We start from the raw sequence: 16,645 nt of genomic DNA, 5'->3' as shown, positions 1-16,645 counted from the left end.
GTGGGTACATTTTTTACCTGCTGGAATGCCTTGAGTTGTGCAGTTCAGAGCTTTATGTCCACTAGAAAAGTCTGTATTGGTTTTAACATTATTGACACCAATTTTCTTTTAAAATCAATGTAAGTATTAAGGAAGTAGAATCAAGTGACTGAGCTGTAACACCTTCTGCAAGTGACATTGAATGGGAGCAATCCTGCTGTGAATGCTCATAGTTTTGTTGGAGAGCACACTCAGGTCAGTGGTTAAGAGCTAAATGAGAGTTAAATATTTGTATGTAACCACCCAAGGATTGGGATATGGAGCAGATCCAGCCAGGGAGCTCTCTGCTACTGCAGGGAATGTGAGGATTTGTCACATTCTCTTTTCCTTTTAAGCACTAACTCCTCATCAAAACTTTTGACTCAACATACACTCTTTCATTTTTGACAACATGGTACTAAAACAATTGGAGCCTTTGTGTTTTTATTCTGAGAGTTGAATGTAACTTCTCAATTCTTTGGTTTTTTTTTTTAAAAAATGATGTAAAAATACCTGTAGAGAGCTTCCTGGATTCCTTACTTCTATACAGTGCCTTTGGCAGACAGGAACTTTATGCCTTGTTCTGTACCTTTCATACTGATCCATTTTAACTCTTTTTTTCATCAGCCTTTATTACCTGGGACTTTTTAAAATGGATGCAACATCTTTTGCCATTTGAAGGTCATGTAATTTTTAGTTTTTAATGTCTCAGAGCTGAGTTTTGAACCATCTCCTATCATTAAATAAAAAAAGAAAATAAGATAATCACTCTAAATATTGCCTCTGATTATGTAATTAAAACATCTTTCATGATTGTATAGATAATCCTAGCTTTCATCTTTATTACTGAGTTCCATTAATTTCTTTGACAGTCACCTGTTTATGTCTTTACACGTGAAGTTGTATTCTCATGACTTAACTCTGATGACCATTTTCCTGATTTGCTAAAGGATATTCAATTTAATTTTAAGAATGGGATTTGATAGTTCTTTTCTGCAGTACGTGACATTTTTATGTATAACTTAGACCAGAAGCAGATCCTACTGTTTTCCATTGAAAACACTGCAGTGCATTAACCTTTTGTATTGCATAGGAAAATAAATCGTTTAAAGTTGTTTTGAAGTTGCTTTGTAAATGTTAATTTGTTAAGAATTTATTACCACCTTTACCTTTTCCTCACAGACCATCCGTACATCTGGAGTATCCTGTGTCTTTTTTTTTATGGCTGTCATCTTCTTCTGCTCATTTTACCTCTTCAATCTGATCTTGGCTGTGGTAACTATGGCATATGAAGAGGAAAATAGAGCTACTCATGCTGAAACTGTAGCAAAGGAAAAACTGCTTCAGGATGCCAAACAAATTATAGAGAAGGAACAGGTTTGTAAGTTATCATATATAATCTGTAGTTCCTTTTGTTTTCTTCTGTTTGTGAATTAGGGAAATAAAGTTTTGAATTAAACATGGGCTTCTTACAATACTTTCTGATACTTCATTTCTCTTTATGTCTTTACAAATGCATATATGTATGTAAATATATGTTTAAATACATAAACATTCCTGTGATACAAAAAAACATCATTAATCCAAATTAAAACATACTAGGTTTTAGGATTTGCAGACCTGACATTGTATAAGAATGGCTTTCTGGCAAGAAAGCAACTTTTATGGTGTTGCATGAGTGCTGCCCTATTGTACAGTACCATTATTGCTGTGCCCAAAATTCCTTTCTCTGGGTATCTTCCTGATATTACTGCAGGAAGGAAGCATGAGTGGACACATTTTACATTCTACCTTAAATAAAAGATACCCCTGATTTACTTCTAGCAGTCAGAAAAGTCAGAGTTGTAAGAGGACAAACAAATACTCTCTAGCAACTATCAAATTTCATCATTAAAGTGTAAGGCATCATCATTTTACCAAGTTCCTCCCCTACAGCTGTTGAGAGCCCTGTAATGTTTCTCTGCCTGCCATTCCACCTTGCCAGGCTTTGCTTAGGCTTTTCTTCCTTCTGTTTTTCTTTTTTCTTCCTTCTATTTTTTTTCAACAGGATTTGGATTTAGGAAAATTTAACATTTTTGTATTTAGTTTGAGCCCTTAGTCTTCTGCTGTCTTGGACTCAAGGTCCTTTTCAAAGCAAGAAAAGGAAAGTAAAAGGATAAGCCATAATACTTCATAAATCAGATATAAAAGACAGTATTTCAAATGACAAGGGCAGATTTTATTTACAGTAGCTCACAGGTAACCCTGCTTTGTCTTTCAGAATTGTAAATAGCATTTTTTACTCCTGTCTTTTTATGTCAGTTTAACATTTGAAATTAGAATTGTCTAGTGCAAATAATTGTTAGCAAAAGGAATTATCAGTGCAAATAATTCAGATGGCATAATAATTACATGTATATGATCCTAGTCCATGCATTGGTGTTTGCCTTGAATTAACAGACATTTGTCTGTTTTGCTTTTCCTGTTATAGATGCTAGCTGTGGAAGAAAGCAGTAAGGCCTTGCATGGTGGATCTGAAATGCCAGTTGCTGACTTGAAAAATTCAGAAGGAAAAGAGAGTAATAAAAAAACACCTACTTCAAGGCAAAACTTGATTTTAGATGACCAGGAAAATGAGGAGAAAATATTTCATTCACAGCCTGATCACTGCCACAAGAAGCTTGTAAGTATTTGAAATAGAAAATACATTCATTAGATTTGCATATGATATGACAATTCAAGGATGAGATTTTGGCAGGGAGCCAGCACTACCTGCACCTGAAGGGAAGTTGGAAGTGGCTGTCAGTGGTACATTTATGGCACATCATAGACCTGTGCTCTGCCAGCTGCAGTAAGATCTGTCAACATCCCTGTTTGTGCTGCAGAAGAAATGTATCAAATTCTTAAGTTTTAGAGTTTCCCCAAAGACCTAACTATTTTTTTTAAATTATATTTTAAAATTAATATTCTTTTTTACAGACAGCTAATTCTCTGACCTAAATATTTAGGACAGGATGTAGTTCAGTATGAAGACTTCTGATCTTAGGGGTGTGATTCACTTGCTGACTTTAAGCATCTGGTGCCAGTTTAGATGCTCTTGCATATGTTGGATATTCTATATATCCTTGATAGCTGTGGCACATCTTCCTGCACTTTGTGGGTATCTCATAAACATTACAGCATCTCAAATGTTGTTAAATTCCTAGATTCAGGCAAATGGATTGTTTCCAGGGTTTGAATTTTTTGAGGTTTTTAGGTTTGTAAAATGTGTTTTAGGTCCTAAACTCCCAGAGTGAAGTGGAGATTTAATTTTTTAGATGAAATTGATCTGACAAATTGGCACTGTTATCCTAGCAGCATTAGAGCTTTCCTAGTGTTTTACTTGGCTTTCACCTCCTCTAAGGAAGGGCACAGATGTTATGTGCCATGTCTGCTACTGTGGATGTCTCAGCTACCAAATGTCTCACTGGACCATCTCAAATGGCTTCTGAAACATTTATTTATGTGAATCAAGCTTTTCAGAAACATGTGTCTCATATACTGGGATTTTAATTGCATTGCACATGAGGATAAATTAAACATGGATATCTAAGTATTAGGCTGAATCTCACACATATTGTTTCACATCTTGTTTACAGAAGTTATTCCTTGCTCCTCTGCTGACCACTCAGTTTTAAGTCCATTAAGAGACTTCTATTAAGTCCTGTTTTTCTTACTTTGCTTTATTTTGGAGATTTTTTTCCCACAGTACCTTTGCCACTGACAAAATACTGTATCTTCTAGAAGACCATCCCAGCTTTAATCTTTCTCTGGCTCGTTGTAAACATCTTCATTTAGATGCCTATATTTAGATATTTTAATCTTGAGCTGAAACTTTCAAAATAATTCTCAGGCAATTATCCATATTACTTAATTATTTTCAACAATATCTAAAAAGAAAGCTTCTAATGCCCTATACTTTCATCTCAAGACAGATTCTCTTTTGCTTCTGAGAGAACATCAGGGTTGTTCCACCAATCTCACTGAAAATGGAAGTTTTCCTATAGCATCTCTAAGAGAAATAATGTTCCAACTTCCATCTGTTTGAAAAGTATCCTTGAAGAGGAGTCTTTCTCAGACATATAATCCGAACTAAAATTGATTAAATTCTCATTCTGACAGTCACCATGGTCAAAATTTCTTCTAAATTCCATAATCCTAACTATAATAAATAATATATTTGAGCTGAAGGAATCCAAATCATCCACTTGGCAACAACTGCCACCTGTCATCTCCTTTAGTAAAGCATTTGCTTCTTGTAGTGTCATTAATGTTTCCCCTGCTGTGTTAAGAATATAATTCAATTTTGTGACCTAGTTTGGTTCTGCTACACTTAAAGGAAGTTCTGTATCACAGCCCATGGTAGTGTTTTACTGTACCTATTCAGAAAAAAAATAGCTTTTTGTAATAGCTGTCATATCTACTGTAAGTATAAAAATCATTTTTTATGGCTGATTATTCCTATTTAACTTTTTTCTTCTAAGTTTGTGACTGTGTTACAGGAGATGTATGAGACAAGGAGATAAATTTGGATTATTTGCTAGACCTTACTTCTGCAAGGCTACAAAGTCTGCACAGATGGATGCCAAGTGTAATCTGGATTTTTATATCTCAGAAATAAAATCTTCAGATCTTTCCAAATTCGCTTCCTTTCTCTGTGTCCAGGGAAGAACAAAGTTCTGAATATCTCTAGGAAAACCTGATCCAAACAGTATGAGCTGCTCCAATGTAGATTTTTACCTTTAGTCAAATAAGTATAATCTGCAACAAACCTGGCAGTTTATTTCATGTTAGACAACTACTGGGTAGTACAAGCTCTGCTGCAGCTGAGGACTCCTCAAACAGTGTCCTTTCTTCTTTCATCATAAAAAGAGGCTGAAGGTGCTAAGTCAAAGACAAAAGCATATTCTGTAGAGGCTTTTTGGTAGGACAGAATGAGTTTATAAACATTATTTCTCTAGTTCACATCCCTATTTTAAATCCCAGTTTGTCAGAGGACTTCTCACCCCCAGTTATTTTCTTCAGCTAAAGATCCATGAGCAGCAGGAAGCAGTTCAGTGCTGGTGAATGTCCTTGTCCTTTCCAAAAACACAACTCTGAAGGCTCCTTAACAGCTGTGAATTTCAATAAGACAGAGAACATTAGTCTGGCTGGCACACAGATTATTCTGGGTTTCTGTTTTCTGAGATACCAAATCTTAGAGAAAGGAATGAAAGGGTGATTTACACTGGCCGTGATTAGAATAGTCTAGTTGAGCTTTCTGGATTCAGAAAAAAACAGGGGAGAAAATGAACTTTTTAGCACTGTATTATAAATTCATTTTATAGATCTGTTCTCTGACAGTTCTATCAGCTAAGTTTCACTTAGATTTTCATTAAAATATCACAGTGACAAAGAGAAGTAATTATTATTAAACCTTTAAAGCCAAGGATATCACTTTCATTCCCTGAATAACAGTTTTACAGAATAAGTTAATAAAAATCATAATATCATAAGGGTTTGAGGTAACATTATGATATATTTTTATTCATTTATACTTCCCAAAAAATAAAATTATGCAGATCCAGTGGTACTGAGAGGGAATACTAAGGTAGAGTGCGTTGTGATGAGGTCGATCTGTCCACTCCCAGTCTGTCAGGTTCCTTGTCATCTGGTTGTTCTAATAAAAACAAAAGTAATCCCATTCCTGGTTTTAGGCAGTTCAATATTTGTTAGATCTTGATAGGCTTAGTAGGGCTAAAACCCTCAATAATTTGCATTAATATGTGACTATTTTTCACATTAATACAAGATTATTTATTAATAATAGTTAAATAGCCAATAGTTTATTCAAACTGATGGTTCTTTTTGTCTGTTGTTTTTATCACTCACTGGAAAGATTGATTATTTTCCCTTGCCCCCTGTTAATGTTTCTGTACTTCTCTTATAATGGCATTATAATTGCTAATTAAATATCTTCAGAAAGAAAAAAAAATATTGAAATATTGTACTGGTTTTGATAAAATGTCTTTTGACTTCAAACATCTGATATTTTTATTTTTTTTTAAGTTTATGTTCTTTCAGCAAGGTAAAGCTTCACTATAATGTGCATTTGGAAAGGCATATTTATCTCATGCTGGATATAATCTTTGTATTGCTATTTGTATTGTAATTATTATAACTTCATGTTCCTTTGTTATATTACCTTCTGCTGCCTTTCTAACCAAAGAGGCAGATCCTGCTGACCTATGAGGTGTCAGTGGATGCTATCAATGATCCTGTCCGAAGACAGAGGTTAATGAGTGCAGCCACAATTCTTACAGATAATTCAAGTAAGTCATTCTTTCCTCTTTTTCCTGTGGTGAGTGTGTAACTTGACCTGAGAGATCAAACTGTCACAAACAGCATTATTTTAAAAGCCACTAGGGGAAATTAGGCTGCCAAATGTAAATTTCAGTAAAATAAATATTCTCATATCTCATGTAATTTGCAATTACAGAGGCTAAATTTTGCCTGACCTTTATTAGTCTGTAATTAGTTTGTGCAGAATGAGCTGAACAATTTTTTTTCAATGATGCCATTCTGCTCATGTGAGATTGGCTTTTCTTTTCAATCTTTTCAATGTATGATTGTCTTTTTCTTTATTCTGTGATATTCTACAAAGAATTATTCATATGCCACTTTCCCTCTGTCTGCCAGAGTCAAAACTGCATTGTCCAAAATTTTGGAAAAATCTCCCTAAAAACTATCTAATTTGGAATTGTTGTCCATTCTGGAGATCAGTCAAAGAGAAGATGAAATTGGTAATTTTGAATCCATTTGTTGATCTCTTAATCATGGTTTGCATTATCTTGAATACCTTATTCCTGGCTATGGAGTACCCTGGCATGCAACCAAATTACCAACGAATTATTTCATTAAGTGACAAGGTGAGTTAGGTCTGTGTTAGAATAACAATGGAGTTATAACCCTGTATTTATACTGGACACTCCCATAAGGAGACAGACCTTTTCAGTGACTTTTTTCTGAATTTCTTTTTTGGTCTTTCCAGGTCTTCACTCTGATTTTTACCATAGAAATGATCTTGAAAATCATTGCTCTAGATCCTTACTACTATTTCCAGAAAAAGTGGAATATTTTTGATAGTTTGGTTGTTTTGATTGGCCTAGCAAGCTTTGGAACAAATCTGTCACCTTTCAGGCTGGTAATTATTTATTTATTTTTTTAAAAAAATTATTTAGTTTTTTAAAAGTACATGTGTTGTATAGTGAAATACCCTCATTATTTTACTGATGGATATGTTAAATCTGTTTTCTTTATTGGTAGGTAAAGTGACATGGGCTTTAAGTTGGAGTGATTTTAACTGCATCAAAACAATTAAAAGGCTTTATTTGGGGAAAAAATAGTGATATTACTGCAGTAAAACATCATGGTAAATGTGGGGTCTGGCTTTCATGTGATCTGTGCTATCTAGGCTGTTTTTAACTTTTTTTTTCCTTGTGTTTTATTTACAGCTCAGGATCTTCAAATTGGCAAAGTCCTGGCCAGCCTTAAATACTCTTATGAAAATAATTCTACACTCATTTGGTGCTTTGAGTAACCTCACTCTGGTTCTGGCAATCACTGTATTTATTTTTGCTGTAGTAGGAGTGCAGATTTTGGGCAGTGATTATACCGCAAATTCCTCTAAAATAAGCCCCAGTGGTGAATTACGCTGGCATATGAAAGATTTTTGTCATTCAGTCCTGATTATATTCCGAATATTATGTGGAGAATGGATTGAAACTATGTGGGAGTGCATGGAAGTGGCTGGAAAAAAGAAATGTCTCATCATTTTCTTGCTTGTCCTGGTGCTAGGAAACCTGGTGGTGAGTTTCAAGTCAATTTTCAGTCCCTACTTGCATGGAATGCATCCAGTTACATTTTTCTTTGGAGGCAAACTTTACTGTTTGAAAAGTATTCACTTTATTCTCTTTTCTGGGTGTCACTTGACATATGTTTTTGTTCTGTCTCCTTTTTTCCTTTTCTCCCTTTCTCTTTCGCACACAAGACAGAAGCAAAATAAAATTATTACTTATAGACAGAGCATAGAAGTGCAGAGAGTATCATACTTTGATGTCAGATGTCTTCATCTTTTGTGTTGATGGGACCAAATGACCAAATTGTTGAGTGTTTTTAATGCTTAACATGTTGCCCTTACGTTATCAACAGTTTACAGTACCCAGATTTTGGAATTTATACTAGATCTAATGTAATTTTACTGGCAGACAAAATCTTTTTCATCTGCTTGGTTTGTTGGTCTATACTAGATCTTTTTTGATGATGATGGAATTAAAATTCATCTTTGCCTGCTGCTTTTCTACATGTCTGCCTCCCCATACACTATGGACATCAAAGCATGTGAAAATATATTTTATATACCCAAACTCTCACCTCCCTCCTTTTTTCTCCTGCCATTCCTTCCAGAAGGAGCCATATCGTTGTATAACAATATTACAGCATCATAGAAAATTCATTGTAGTGGTTAATGAAAGCGAGTTTGAGGATCTCTGAAGTGTCTTTTCTCTTAGCAATAGTGTCTCCAACTTACTTTATTTTAAGGTGCTCAACTTGTTCATTGCTTTGCTGCTGAGTTCGTTCAACACTGATGGCCCAGAGGGACAAGAAAATGCTGGAGAAGGGACAAAATACCAAATTGCCATTGCACATATTCACAACAGCCTGAAGGCTGTGAAAGACAGAATTTGGGATCACTGCTGCAAAAGAATGAGAGGAAGGCACAGAAGAACAAACAAAAAGAAGACTTTGGCAGAAGTTTCGGGGAAAGGCATAGAGGTTATTAATTATGCCATGACAGATGTCAGAAAACATATAGACAGCAGCTGCTTTGATATAGAGCGTTGCCATATGGAAGAGAGTTCCTCACTAGCAAGAAAATATGAAGACATTTTGACCATCCACAGTACCTGTGTTCCCATTACAGCAGCAGAGGTTTCCACCAACGAAGGTGATGATGGGCACATTTTACACACAGCTGTAGAATACAGAAAACAGGTAAGGAATATTGATATTTGAAAAATTATTGTGACTTGCATCTGTAAATACAGTCTCAAAGACTCAACAGTAAATATTATCCTTTCTGTCATTTCTGCAATTTTATTTTCTTTGTTCTTCTAATACAAGGGCCACCAAATAGTCTTGGTTATTCAATGATGTGTTAAATATTCACTTTTCCCTCATTCTCCTCGACAGCCAAAATTCTGCTTTTGACTGTTTTGTTTCCATTTATTATTGTTAATTGATAAACAAAGTTTGATCAAGACAAACATTCATTCTTTTTGCCTCCTTTGCCTTACACGTGTATTTTTCGGAAGGCAGGCCTCTTGTGTTAATTTTATGTTGTTTCTCAGTTGAATGGAATCCAAAGGAATGTAAATGAAAGCTACATCTAAAAATATCAATTCTTAGTATTGTTTGGGTTTTTTTTATTTTAATTGCCTGTTCACCTCCATGGTACTTTTGACTCCCCTTTATATCTCTTGATTTTGTTGTGTTGGGCAGGATAAAGCTCAAATCTTTCTGCATGTGAGCGAGATATTTTTACTGCCATGGCAGCTGTACAGAGGCATTTAGAGATATTGGAAATATTTCAGGTGTTTGTCACATCCACACAGGATTGTCAAATATGGCACAGAAGCTGTAGGAACTCTTTTCACAGAATCACAGAATTGTTAGGGTTGGAGTGATCTCTTTTTGAATGGATTAGCACATGCTTAGTGTCTCGGTGGATTGCCAGGATCCATTTTCTATGGTTTTGTTCATAGAAAGCATGATCAGTGCAATATCTTTGGACAAATTGTCAAAGAAGAAAAAAATTGCTGATCATCTTAGAATCATCCTTGGCTGTTTCAAATATCTTGCCCATAAGTATTTGATGTCAGAAATTCATTCCCTGCTGCAGTGGAATCTGGTATTTCTTGGAATTTGTAGTGTCAAAAGGACTGAGGACTGATTCTGATCTCTTAGATCTGCCTGTAACTGGAAACATAATTCTTTTACAAGAATTTTAGGAAAACAATTTAATTATTTATAAAAAGAAAACTTGCTAGTGAAAGATGCTCTGCTTGTGGCAGAGGGGCTGCAGCTACATGATCTTTCAGGCTCCTTCCAAACCAAACACTCAAATAATTCTGTGATTATGTGAGTCTAAACTGTGTGGATGTTTTACATTCTGTTAAATAGTTTTGCCTTTCAAGAACGACTGTAAGGAAAAAAAATAAGTGGAAAATCAACTGATTTGCATCATTTCATGCAGGGAGACAATTTAAGACACAGAGAACAGTGGCAGAATTCAAACAGCTTCAATCAGAGTTCTGGGACTTCTGAAACAGTGAATGTTTTAACAGTAACACACCCAAAGAAGGAACAAAAAGTGGTAACTATAACTTTTATCATTTTGTGGAATATGCTGGTTCTTCCACTCTACAAGCCTTTTGAGACATGATTCGTATCTCTAAAAATGGATTGGCCTGAAGAAATCAGAGTTTTGTGTAAAACTGTGACATAAATCTTTTCTAAACTTTTCCCTTCCTGCAAGTCCACTGTTTATGACTAAAAGAAACCAAGAAACTTGTTAAAATAAAGTGATGGAAACAAAAAGTAGGGATTGGCTTTTTCTGTCCTAATATTTATAACTTAATTTGGTAGTTCAGCAACATTAAGATAATTCATACACTGCAAATTTCTTTTGGGGAGGGAGAGGAGATGATAATTTTAATTTATGTTTCTTAACCATATTAATGAAAAGCAAATAAATTATTTTCTTACTCCTTCTCCTCTGCAGAAATATGATGCTGCTCGTAGCTTTTCTGAAGCCAGCACTGTGGATCCAGTTGCTCTTCTGGAGATGCTTTCCCAGAGTAAAGACTCACAGATGCCTAAGGACTGCTTTGTAGAAAGTAGGAATATTTTATTTTGTTTTATTTTATTTTATTTTATTTTATTTTATTTTATTTTATTTTATTTTATTTTATTTTATTATTTTATTTTATTTTATTTTATTTTATTTTATTTTGTTTTATTTTATTTTATTTTATTTTATTTTATTTTATTTTATTTTATTTTATTTTATTTTATTTTATTTTATTTTATTTCACTAATGCCAAATGAGCCAGTGTTCAAAAATATCCATTTGGAGCATGTCCAGATTATCAGGAACTGTTCACCTGCTCATCCCAGCCTGGATATCTGCCTTTGATCACCTGAACTTCTCCTTAGACTCTGTTGACTTTCATGGTCCCATCCTGCTGCCTTTGCAGATTAATGAAGAATGTTTCTGGCACAGGGAAGTGAACAGAGTTCAGATGTAATGTCCCTGCAGTGCAATAAAGTGAAATAATCAGTAAAAATAATAATTTACTGACCTGCTAGTAAGGTCATATCTCTTTTCAAAATTAAAAAAAAAAGGAAAAAAAATGCAGAAAATAGAAACATTTTTAGATAGAAGTAAAGGCTTCTTCTGTGCCCACAAGCCTTTCTGCAGAAGGACACAAAAAGATGTCTGTTATTCCATGTATGTGTTGTTTTATTAAAGGAGATTATTTTGGCATAGAAATTTTGTCTTTTCTTTAACTTCATATCATTTCATCAACAGCATCACCTCATAGATAAAAGAGCACATTCTTCCTATAATATGTAAAATGCTTTATACTTTTTAAATCCATATCTCATCATTTTCCATTGAACCAATACATTCTCTCTCTTTTCAGGTTGTATTGAGTGTTTCCCTCGTTGTGCAGTGGATATCACAAAGTTTCCAGGCAGAACTTGGTGGAACTTTAGAAAAACTTGCTACAGAATTGTTAACCATAGTGGGTTTGAATATTTTATGATTTTTATGATTGTATTGAGCAGCGCAGCACTGGTAAATTTAATTTAATTTCTCTACTTTTGAATTAATTGTTGTCAGTAAAGGAATAGTATTGAATTAATTTCTTCTACTATGACATTCCTTTCCCCAGGGAGACAAGAGTGCAATAAATGAAACACTTAGAAGTTATAATGCTTTCCTCCACTAGGATAAGATATTTAAATAGATGGATTTAAATATATAGCATCATAGGTTTTCACTGAGCATAGTTCTTTACTTTCATGTTAATTACAAGGCTAAACCAGAGTCTGAAATTATTTAGGAGAGCTTGAAAAAAATAATAGCACTTCTAAATTTGTAAAGCAAACTAACTACTCAGTAAAAATATAGATTGTAAATCATCCAAATATTATGATCAGAAGCTAAAAGTGAAGGTGGCTGTAAATTGGTGAGGTAATGTTTCCTTGCTACTCTGATCATATCCATTTCTACTGAAGAATAAGGCAATAATTATTTTATTTGAAAGTCTATTCATTGTCTACTGAAAGCAACTTGTTAAATAAAATATTATATAATGCAGAAGGAACATAACCAAATAGTCTGAAGGTGATCTATGTAGTAGATGTCAGAATTTCCAGCTAAAGTCAGTTCTGTGTAAATTACATTTGGGTTATTCCCTGAACCATAGATTTAAACAGTCTGCTTTAAAATTTTCCTGACAAAAGCTTCAAGGGGAATGTAGGAGACGCTTTCTGGGGACGGTCAGAGACACGGCAAAGACCTCTATAATCGAGTTAAGTGTTAGAAGTTTATTTCAGGGCGTGGGGTAGAGAGATATAGAGAGAGCAAGAGACGGAAAAAGAGCAAGCAAGAGAAAAAAAAGAGAGCGCAAAAAGAGAGCAAAAAAAAGAGCAAAAAGAGAGAGCAAAGAGCAAAAAAAAGAGATCGAGCTCTTCTATACCACTACTTATATAACCTATACCTTTGAATATTCTATTCCTTAACTAACCAATCTTTCTAAGTATACTAATATAGTAACATTTGTGTACAACCTATAGAAATCGCTATTTTTGCATATTTTTAGTTATCTCAGGGTCCTTCAGACCTTTCCTTATAAGGCTGGGATGAGGGGTCTCAGCTTGGTTTTATTGCAGGAAAGAATGTGTTCTGGCATACCAGCCCGGTTGGTTTCTTTGAATTATTCAAACCGTGCTATCATTTGTATTTCTTCCTTAGCCTTTCTGGCTACAAAATCATATTTATAATTTCTTTCTAATTCTACCTTCCCAACAGGGAATCCCTGGGATTCCAGAGAGAGCTCCTCTCTTTTCATGGGGAACCAAACTGAAGTGAGGAAGGAAACTGAGTTATTTTTAATGTCCTGTTGAACAAAAAGTTAATTGGTACCCAGGTGTAAAATAATAAAACAATAACAATTTCTTGTCATCAAAGATATTTTGCAGTGTGAACTTTCCCATTTCTAAGACACACTTGTCCTCTTGCTAAAAAAGACTTGCCCATTTTTGGCTTGTTTATAAAATTTACTGATACGAAAATTTCTGAATGAGTATGAATGAGCACCAGACCATCATTGTAGTGAAATTAAATGAGACAGTGATCATGAAAAGAATGCTCAGAAAAGCAAAGAGAAGCGGATGAAAGGAAAAATACATTGCCAAAGGCTCAGTAAGGAAATAATGCAAGGTGTTAATAGGAATTTGGAATAGATGGGCAATATTAAAAAAATAAATTAGCAAGGCAACAAATACTATAAACATGAACAAACACTGATGTGAACAACATCAATCTGTGAAACATTTTCCTAAGACCTCAATGTCAAGGTTTAGGTGAAAAAATGTGCAACTTCAGGAATGGGCAGTTCCTGATGAGGTGCTTGTCACATTTTTCCATGTCTGTGTTGCAACTCTGCAGGGTGACTCAAAATTACTCATTTGGAAGGTCAGAGTCTGACAGACACTGGTTAATGTATTAAATTCAGGCTTTTTATGAAGAATTTTAGACTGACCCCTTCAAAATTATCAGCTACCTGGGGAAGACAAAATTTTTAGCCACAATTGACCCCTGTCAGACATTTTTTGAAGGGTTGAACATAAAAACCTGAAAGCATGAGATTTTCGAATCAATGTGAAAATGAGATTGTACTTTAAAATTTAGTTTTTGACTTTTAAGTATAAAAATAAGTGGTGGTTGTCCATAATTGAATATTAAATGGTTATAGTAAGCCAAACTGTGTATTCTTATGCAATTCAAAAATAATATTTCATAAAACTATTGACCTGTTTTAAAACTGAATTCTGAAATTCCAGGCATTTGAAGATATTCACCTACAGAAGAGGGAAAAAGTGAAAATTATCCTAGATTATGCTGATAAGATATTTACCTACACCTTTTTTATGGAGATGCTTCTGAAATGGGCAGCTTTTGGTTTGCACAGTTATTTCACAAATTCTTGGTGTTTGCTTGACTTCATCATTGTGTGTGTAAGTATTATACTCAGCTTGTCATACATTTTAATTTTTTGATGTTTTCTATCTAAAGAACTACCTGTAAATTCTGATTATGAATTAATACAGGTGTTAAAGATAGTTTCCAAAAGCTGAAAAACATTCTATCCAAAACTGGCTTTAGGAATTTAAATGAAAATTGTCAGCAATAATCAAGAAGAAAATTTTATTAGGTATCACAGTCATTGAGGACCATGATGGCTCTAAAAACCTTTACAATTTTAGAGAGTTCAATTAGTGATGAGAAATAAAATTAAAATAAATTAAGACAGTAGAAACTGTGAAGCTACTGGCAGTTCTGGACTAGATGATCTTAAAGGCTCCTTCCAACCCAAACCAAATCTGTGGCTTTGGCATTTAGAAAAAGAAAAAAAGAGAAAGAGTTCCTTCCTTGAAGGAGAAGAAATTTAGATGGCAAAGACAGTTGAAAAGCATGGTTGGAAAAATCATTTACCAGGGAATTAGAGAGGTATCTTTTTCTTTGCACAGCCTTAAAGAGAAATGCTGGAATCACCAAGACTGAGATAAGTGCAGTGTTCAGTACACTTATATTTGCTCTGAATGTAGAAAATGTTAAATACTATAATCTTGCTATATAAAAATGAAACATTTTAGTTGTCAGCATGACACTGGGATTGTTCTGAAGTTAAGTATTTTAAAGGAAGGACATCTCAACTGCTGACTTGTAACATCACAGTAGCTTTTGATAGTCTAAGGATAGTCAGCACTGAAAGTTAGGAACACTTAATAGTGAAGTATTAGGAAATTTCAACAGAAAGATCTAATATTATGGCTATTTGTAAAGAATACTTGAGGAGTTGCAGTTTTCCAATGGAAATAGCAGTCCAAAACAGAGGATAAGCATGGAAATATCCAATGGCTGAGCAATGAGGCAACAAATTCAAATAGGAAGGAAGAGACAAATCATGAACAGTGAAAAAACCTAATTATTGAAATGATTTTTAATATATTAATTTCTCTCTTAGAAATAGCTAAAATGAACAAGATATATTAAAAAAAAAAAATGTTTCCACATCCTCAGTTCTAATAACAAATTCCTGTGTACAATTTTGAGAATAACTATGCAAAAAATGGAAGTATTTTATTTGAATAAACTTTTCTGGTCTGGTAGTGTGTGGAAGTATCATGGATGCCAATTTGATTGTTATATCAGCATTAAACAAAATTATATGAACTGCTTTTTAAAAAAACAATTAGAATGAATTAATTTTTTTTCTCATATGTTAGAAAAGACTGAAGTAAAATTATATTGTCATCACTTTGAATGTGTATTTTCTTAATTTGACTTAGTGGTGAGATATTGTAACTTTCAATTTAGAATTGTCTACTAATTTGAATTAAAAAAAAAAATTGTATGCCATTTAATGATCCCAGTTCCAATTCAATGAACACAGCTGTCCTTTGTTTCCTGGGGACGAAATTCTGTTTCTGAAGATTCCTCACCTTGTTCCTCTGGGACCAGCCTGAAATCTCTCAGAACTTTTAGAGCACTGAGGCCTTTACGAGCTTTGTCAAGATTTGAAGGCATAAAGGTAATGATATTAGTTTTCATATGGATGAGAATTTTCAATACAAGATTTCAATACAATTTCAAGATACAGAAGTAGAAAAAATAAGTGGCTTTCTGGGAAAAGTGATCTATGGAATGCAAATAATTAATACTTATCATTCATTTCATTCAGGTTGTTGTGAATGCACTCTTTGGAGCCATCCCCTCAATCTTCAACGTTCTGCTCGTCTGTGTTGTCTTTTGGCTCCTCTTTAATGTTCTAGGAGTAAAATGGCTTGGAAGCAGATTTTGGAAATGCACATTCAAAAAAGAAAATAATGTTTCCATTAATAACAAAAGTGATTGTTTTTTCCACAATGGGACATGGACAAATAATGCTGTAAATTTTGACAATGTTGGAAATGGATATTTGGCACTTCTCCAAGTGGTAAGTTTTATAGAAACATGCTCATTTTTGTTTTCCTCAAGGAATGGGTTGAGCAGCCCAACCAAGGGAGACCATTATGCTTCTGTTTATCTCACTGAAGGGTATTTTTTACTCCATTTTTTACTTATTTATTCCATGAATATTTTCCTTATCTATGAGCTGCTCAGTTTCTCCTAAAGAACACAGGCATGTACAGCCTTGTATTAAAATCAAGAACTCTGTTTCACAGCTTTTGAATTTTGTTTTAAATTTCAATTTTTAAAAAATTTTGAATAACA

At 34.0% G+C, this 16,645-nt stretch overlaps 1 protein-coding gene across 1 annotated transcript in view; it reads left to right on the top strand.

Annotated features, from left to right (window-relative positions):
- LOC111925519 (sodium channel protein type 5 subunit alpha-like) overlaps window positions 1-16,645 on the top strand; it is a 39,835-nt gene that overhangs the window by 14,914 nt on the left and 8,276 nt on the right. Inside the window, exons 12-24 of the mRNA XM_086866258.1 lie at window positions 1,201-1,395; window positions 2,489-2,680; window positions 6,245-6,347; window positions 6,715-6,944; window positions 7,067-7,219; window positions 7,530-7,883; window positions 8,617-9,069; window positions 10,331-10,450; window positions 10,859-10,973; window positions 11,784-11,938; window positions 14,212-14,385; window positions 15,825-15,962; window positions 16,113-16,367. Coding sequence (XP_086722384.1) covers window positions 1,201-1,395; window positions 2,489-2,680; window positions 6,245-6,347; window positions 6,715-6,944; window positions 7,067-7,219; window positions 7,530-7,883; window positions 8,617-9,069; window positions 10,331-10,450; window positions 10,859-10,973; window positions 11,784-11,938; window positions 14,212-14,385; window positions 15,825-15,962; window positions 16,113-16,367 — 2,637 coding nt within the window. The remainder of the gene's footprint in view (window positions 1-1,200; window positions 1,396-2,488; window positions 2,681-6,244; window positions 6,348-6,714; window positions 6,945-7,066; window positions 7,220-7,529; window positions 7,884-8,616; window positions 9,070-10,330; window positions 10,451-10,858; window positions 10,974-11,783; window positions 11,939-14,211; window positions 14,386-15,824; window positions 15,963-16,112; window positions 16,368-16,645) is intronic.

Source organism: Cyanistes caeruleus, chromosome 1, assembly GCF_971803275.1.
Source record: "Cyanistes caeruleus chromosome 1, bCyaCae1.hap1.1, whole genome shotgun sequence".
Taxonomy (NCBI): Eukaryota; Metazoa; Chordata; class Aves; order Passeriformes; family Paridae; genus Cyanistes; species Cyanistes caeruleus.
This window is presented reverse-complemented; position numbering and strand designations above follow the sequence as displayed.